General features: G+C 30.0%; 2 protein-coding genes across 2 annotated transcripts; one reads left to right on the forward strand and one right to left on the reverse strand.

The window, feature by feature from the left end:
* Positions 1 to 1,653: 1,653 nt before the first annotated feature.
* On the forward strand, positions 1,654 to 6,584 carry LOC148180410 (acylphosphatase-1-like). Its single transcript, XM_088041598.1, has 5 exons — positions 1,654 to 1,944; positions 6,126 to 6,182; positions 6,234 to 6,250; positions 6,300 to 6,409; positions 6,455 to 6,584. The coding sequence occupies exons 1-5, from the start codon at positions 1,920 to 1,922 to the stop codon at positions 6,567 to 6,569; spliced, it is 324 nt and encodes a 107-aa protein (XP_087897724.1). The 5' UTR covers positions 1,654 to 1,919; the 3' UTR covers positions 6,570 to 6,584.
* LOC148180411 (acylphosphatase-1-like) lies at positions 5,321 to 5,965 on the reverse strand. The gene is made up of 4 exons (XM_088042071.1): positions 5,815 to 5,965; positions 5,734 to 5,750; positions 5,571 to 5,680; positions 5,321 to 5,521 (listed from the first exon to the last, which is right to left on the reverse strand). The coding sequence occupies exons 1-4, from the start codon at positions 5,924 to 5,926 to the stop codon at positions 5,407 to 5,409; spliced, it is 354 nt and encodes a 117-aa protein (XP_087898197.1). The 5' UTR covers positions 5,927 to 5,965; the 3' UTR covers positions 5,321 to 5,406.
* Positions 6,585 to 6,860: the final 276 nt, after the last annotated feature.

Below are 6,860 nucleotides of genomic sequence, written 5' to 3' on the forward strand. Positions count from 1 at the left end.
TTTATTAAAAACTAAGGCTTCATTTAACGTTAATTAAACTATTTCTCGGTTTGTATACAAAATTACATTCTTCTACCAAACATTTCCCGAATAAGCCGATTTTACCATTAAAAATAGTTATTTTCTTGAAACGATTTAGTAATTTATCTTTAAAATAACAAATCAAAGCGTTGATTTTGTGCACCTTTCCTAAACTTGCTTTTTGTCAAGTTTAAATTTCCACACATTTTGATGGTTTCTGTATCAATGTAGTGCAAAATTTTCCAAAAAATCAAAATAACAAACAATGATATAGCCTATATAAGTTAAAATTGATTATAATTAGACTATAATATTAAAATTGACAAATTTAAACAGATTAGAAATGTCCAAAACTGTTCTTGATTTTATAGCCGGAAAACAAGACCATTTCAAATTTAAATAAAATACTTAAGAATGCCTGCAACGCCAAAACAACCTTCACATCTTTAATTATCTTGGTTTTAGATTTTATTAAAATCCGGTCATAAATAATAATCTTATATCCATTTGCTCTTAAACTAGAAAAAATTGTGTTTGGTACACGTGCGAAATATGTTGCTCTAACGCATGCGTGAGTGTGTTTTAAATATACTCATTTTCTGATGTAAAGCTTTAAAAGTTACATTATAAAACTGGTTTTCAATTGTTTCCGATGCTTTAAGAGACTTCTTCCTCTGTCATTTGCTTGACAAGACTATGAAAATCGTCGTTTAATGACAGTTGACACTGGAATGACGTTTCACCAACTTCTACGACAATTCTACGACAATGTTCCTAAATAAAATCATTCAATTGTAAAAAAAAACGTTAAAATAATATTCCAAAAGAAAAAATAGTATACAGCACACGTGTTATAAAACAGTCTAGAAAACTATCTAAGTGGCTTTTCTAATGTTTTTTTATTCGTTAGTTCTTTTTTAGCACGTTTAACTATTGTATCTTTTTTTTTAACATACTTCTCTATTCTTATTTCTGAAGTGTTTTGTTTTTAAGAACATTTATCTGTAAAATTCGCAATATATAATTTAATCACAGCTTGTTCGTCCGTGTGATCTAATTAAAGTTCCTCTATATCACCGAATGTAAACAAAAAAGAAAATTTAATCAAAGAGATAATATCAATTTTTACGATCTATGACAAATTGTAGGTAGGTACGGTAAAAACACAATATTGTCATTACATTTGCTCTTTGCGTAAATAGGTTAGGCGACATAATAAATATTTATTTATCTTATAAGTTTCTTTACAGTTCGCATGAGATTCCGTTAGGTTGTAAACTTTATGGTATTGAAAAATAAATACCAGAGAATAACACATGAATAAGTCAATACGGTGTACCGGTTTTACGTAATTGAAGTTCTTCTTATATTTTGCATTCGTGCACAAAACAGTAAAAAAAAAGTTATTTTTTTGGTTTAGTAATGCACGAGCGTAGCGAGTGTATTGGTAACACGGCACAACAATATTAAACTCAAAGATAAAATTGGGTTCTATTAGAAAATTTGTCCACTGAATTAAAAAATTGTGACGGTTTCGCTCTATATCACTCTCCATTTTTTTGTTTCTAAAAAACAGTTTTGATTAAAAAAAAATGTTGGATAGAAACTATTTACAAAGTGTATTTACAAAATTCACATTTTTTCTGTCTGTAAAATGTAGAGATGTCACATAAAAAAGGACCTGTCAATCATTTTTGACGTATTTATTATCTATCGAACGACACACAGAAAAACGAGCACTTTGGTCGACTTTTGTGGTGTCCGCTGACCAAAAAGCGGTTCGGACTATCAAAGCCGCACCTTAGAATCGACCAGTACAAGTTTGCACAGAAAGACGCGACGTCAAGTGCAAGATTCAGTATCACTCAGTTTACGCTTCTTTACGCATAGCTTTTCCAATGGCGCACCAATTGCATGGCAAAGGTAAAAGCAAATTCACTGAATTTAAAAATCGTATTTTATTTGTAGCAACACCCTCCAACTTTTATGTAAAAACAAAGGAAACATTGTGTTCATTAATAATTCTCCTTTGCTGATAAAAGCTTTTATTCAATTTTGACATTTAAACAGACGTTTATTTTGCTGTTAGCAGGCCACTAAAGCTTTGGTTTATCCGCTAGAGGCATACAAATTTTAATCCACAAGCTAAATAAAAATTTTATTTTGCTGTTTTAAAACCATGGCTATGATAACGCCCTGCTGCTCTTTCCATCCAAGAAACTTTTGATACGCTTTTTTATAAGCATCTCGACTCTTTAATGGAAGCAAGTTTTCCATTATTTCTTGCGCATGCACCCCTGATATTGTAGACGAATTTTTACGCTCATAAAATTTTTATTTGGTAGCTGTCAGTTCTGACGTTTCTCGAATGTGACGTTTAAATGACTATTTTAATAGTGGACAAAATTGAATAAAAGTTTGTATTACACGCCCGCCTAAAATGAATGTTTAACTTGCAGTCGTTAAAACGCGCGAACCTTCGGCTCTTGCGTTTTAAAGTGACTGCTTGTTAAACATTCAATTTAGGCGTTGTATAATAAATAACAATTTTTGTACGTGTAGAGGAAACAGAGCGCTTTAAATTGACGTAATTAGTTTTATTCTAATCCTAAGAAACAAATTCTGTTTTTTTTTTGTATTTTTTTGAATAAATAACAATTTCCTAAAAAAAAACTATCTTTACTAATGACTGTAATTCTGTTAATTTTTACACTATGGCAATACAATTTAAAGAGTATACTAGTCACTGGTTTTTTATCAGTTGTGCCAAATTTCAAAATTATTATGCCAAAGAGACAGATTCTAGAAATTTTTATTTTATAAGCGGACCAAAAATTTCCAGAATAATCGGTCAAAAGCTGTAATTTTGGTAATTTTAACTCTATAAAGACGAAATTTGAGAAGGGTACTACTTATTAGTTGTTTATGAAGTGTGCCAAAATCCAAAATTATAATATGAAAGAAACAAATTTTGATTTTTTAATTAAATAAAAATTTCCTAAAAAAACTGTCTTTATTAATGACTGTAATTCTGTTAATTTTCACACTATGGCAATAAAATTAAAAGAGGATACTAGTCACTGGTCGCTTATCATTTGTGCCAAAATTCAAAATTATTATTCCAAAAAACCAGATTCTAGAAATTGTTATTATATTAGAGAACCAAAAATTCCATGAATTGCCAGTCAAAAGCTGTAATTTTGGTAATTTTAACGCTATGAAGATGAAATTCGAGGAGGGTATTACTTATTAGTTGTTTATCAAGTGTGCCAAATTCCAAAATTTTAATATGAAAGAAACAAATTCTGTTTTTTTTTGTATTTTTTTGAATAAATAACAATTTCCTAAAAAAAATTATCTTTACTAATGACTGTAATTCTGTTAATTTTTACACTATGGCAATACAATTTAAAGAGTATACTAGTCACTGGTTTTTTATCAGTTGTGCCAAATTTCAAAATTATTATGCCAAAGAGAAAGATTCTAGAAATTTTTATTTTATTAGCGGACCAAAAATTTCCAAAATAATCAATCAAAACTGCAATTTTGGTAATTTCAACGTTATGAAGACGAAATTTGAGGACGGTACTATTCATTAGTTCTTTGTCGAGTGTGCCAGAATCCAAAATTATAATATGAAAGAAACAAATTCTAGAATTTTCTATGTTCAGATCAAATAAAATTTTTCCAAAAAAAACTCTTTACTAATGACTGTAATACTGTTAATTTTCGCGCTATGACAATACAATTTGAAGAGGATACTAATCACTGCTTGCTTATCAATTGTACCAAAATTCAAAATTATTGTTCTAAGGAGACAGATTCTAGAAATTTTTATTTTATAAGCGAACCAAAAATTTTCAAAATAATCGATCAAAAGCTGTAATTTTGGTAATTTTAACGCTATGAAGATGAAATTCGAGGAGGGTACTACTTATTAGTTGTTTATCAAGTGTGCCAAATTCCAAAATTATAATATGGAAGAAACAAATTCTGTTTTTTTGTTTTGTATTTTTTTGAATAAATAACAATTTCCTAAAAAAAATTATCTTTACTAATGACTGTAATTCTGTTAATTTTTACACTATGGCAATACAATTTAAAGAGTATACTAGTCACTGGTTTTTTATCAGTTGTGCCAAATTTCAAAATTATTATGCCAAAGAGAAAGATTCTAGAAATTTTTATTTTATTAGCGGACCAAAAATTTCCAAAATAATCAATCAAAACTGCAATTTTGGTAATTTCAACGCTATGAAGACGAAATTTGAGGAGGGTACTACTTATTAATTGTTTATCAAGTGTGCCAAAATCCAAAATTATAGTATGAAATCAACAAATTCTAGAATTTTCTATGTTCAGATCAAATAAAAATTTTACAAAAAAAAACTCTTTACTAATGACTGTAATTCTGTTAATTTTCGCACTATAACAATACAATTTGGAGAGGATACTAATCACTGCTTGCTTATCAGTTGTACCAAAATTCAAAATTATTGTGGCAAAGAGACAGATTCTAGAAATTTTTATTTTATAAGCGGACCTAAGATTTTCAAAATAATCAGTCGAAAGCTGTGATTTTCCACCATATGTGATTTAAACGCCAAAATCTACGTTTTTCAAAAATAAAAATTGAGAAATTAACCTGATGTTATGTTCCTTTTATGACCAAAAGCATAAAAAAAATATAAAAATTAAAAAAAATAGTTTTAATCCTAGGAAGATTAATGACAAATGCTTTTGAACCGCAAATTGGCCCTTATAGGTAATTTATGATGGGCAATATTTTTACCCATCTTAGGACAAGAACCGTTCAAGTACCTAGGAGATTACCAGGGTTGGGCCAGGTTAAAAGTATTACCCATCATAATTCGCTTATTAGAGGCTAATTTGCGGTTTAGAGGCATTTGTCATAAATCTTACTAGGATTAAAATTATTTTTAAGAATTATTAAATACCTCCATTTTAAATTTTAAATACGCCATTTTTAAATTCACATCATTTTCATGGTTTTGACGATAAAAAGAACAGAGCAGATTAAATTTGCCACCGATTTCTCAATTTTTATTTTCGTTTGTATCACCTATGATTAGCATTAGATTAAAACTGACTTTTGCAGATTTCGTAAAGATTTTTGCAGTTTTCTGGCGATTTAACCGTGGAATCTTGATAAAAACTAGTATTTTTCTAGATTTTAAACTCTACTCTGCAAATCTAACTCTTAAAACGGTCAGAATGTACGAAAAATCGTCATTTAGCATCAAAATAAACGAATTTCCCTACGAATTTTACAATTGACTAATAAATTAATTCTGCTTTTATTTATCACAAGTCGTCTTTACATATAGAAATACTTTAAATTGTCAATACATCGCACCCCTAAAGCTAACGTTTAACTGAAAACGCATCATAACTGAAGCTTTCAATTTCCTTCTCATTAGTGAACACCACTTTATCAATCCTAGATTGAGGACTCCCAGTGGTCTGAAGCCAATGTTTCCTGCAACAAAATTCCCTTTAATTCCTTCTCAAAAAAGAAGTTTCCTTACATCTCAGCAATTTTATTAGTATCACCCTCCATAAGCCCTTTCACTGTTCCACCATCTGTGTTTCTGCACCATCCTTTCAACCCCAATTTCGCTGCTTCATTTTGTGTGTACTAACAACACGTTTTTAATTATTACCATAAGAAAACATTTCCGCATTACGTACCTTCCGGAAGAAAACCCCTAAAATAAAAATTACATAACTCTTGTTAGTCGGTCAAGCATAAAAGCCAAGTCATGCAATTACCTTGGACAATGCCATACACCTCGAACTCGGTGGAAAGAAGTTTGGCGGCGCTCATTTGGGAAAAATTCCAAAAAACTGTTAAAATGAGCAAGAAAAATAAAGCGTGTGACATGAAAATGACATTTCAGCTGTCAAATTTCAAAACATTAGAACTGTCAGGTGGTTACCATGACGACAGATGCCCGCCAAATTTGAACACTAAGCCAATGAAAGTAGTTTCTATGGTGAAAACATCAAACTTTCAGTCTTGTCAACTCCGTTGCAACAATCTTCTTCGATTTCCGTTTATTTTATATTTTTGATTATTGCAGAAATGAACTCCATCAAATTGCTTTCAACCGACTTTGAGGTGTACGGGCGTGTGCAAGGTAAGTCACTTTTATAAACAGATTCATCAGCAAAATAATGTTATTTTTAAGGAGTTTACTTTAGGAAGGTACAAAACAGTTTGGTTTAATTTTTTTTACAAGTATTATGTTCACTAGTACACCCAAAAAGAAGCAAGTAAATTGGGTCTAAAAGGATGGTGCAAAAATACCAGTGATGGGACTGTGAAGGGTGTTTTAGAAGGGGATGCTAATAAGATTGCCGATATGTAGACAGATCTATGGAAAATTTGAACTGAAAAGAATTGTTTTAGGAAACGTTGGCTGCAAACTACGGGTAGTCCGTCATCGAAGATTGAAAAAGCGGAGTTTAGTAATGAAAAGGAAATTCAGAATTTTACTTACTCCACGTTTACTATAAAACGATAAATTTTTCAGATAATTTACACTGATTTTTATAATTGAATTATTTTGATAAATTGTCTTGTTTATACATACTTTATTCAATAAAAATAAATTGTTTATTAAACCGAAATATTGCTTTTTCCGTAAAATCCCACTTCCAATTTGTTCTTTTTAGTGGTCAAATGTACGACAAAAAGCTGTCTCCATGTCGAGGAAATTACCCAAATTTTGTGTAATAAAAGGATAACTTTTTTGTACTTATTTAACACGAGCAAACATAAGTTAAATCTATTTTTTTCTCTGTCTTCCGATTTA

This window comes from Gnatocerus cornutus, chromosome 1 (genome assembly GCF_029298725.1).
Source record: "Gnatocerus cornutus isolate USDA-ARS CGAHR chromosome 1, icGnaCorn1.1, whole genome shotgun sequence".
NCBI classification, from domain to species: domain Eukaryota; kingdom Metazoa; phylum Arthropoda; class Insecta; order Coleoptera; family Tenebrionidae; genus Gnatocerus; species Gnatocerus cornutus.

Coding starts and splice junctions, on each gene's coding strand:
- LOC148180410 (XM_088041598.1), top strand. CDS start 1,920: ATGGCGCACCAATTGCATGGCAAAG. Junction 1,945..6,125: donor GCACCAATTGCATGGCAAAG/GTAAAAGCAAAT, acceptor TGATTATTGCAG/AAATGAACTCCATCAAATTG. Junction 6,410..6,454: donor GCTAATAAGATTGCCGATAT/GTAGACAGATCT, acceptor GAATTGTTTTAG/GAAACGTTGGCTGCAAACTA.
- LOC148180411 (XM_088042071.1), bottom strand. CDS start 5,926: ATGTCACACGCTTTATTTTTCTTGCTCATTTTAACAGTTTTTTGGAAT. Junction 5,522..5,570: donor ACTAATAAAATTGCTGAGAT/GTAAGGAAACTT, acceptor ATTTTGTTGCAG/GAAACATTGGCTTCAGACCA.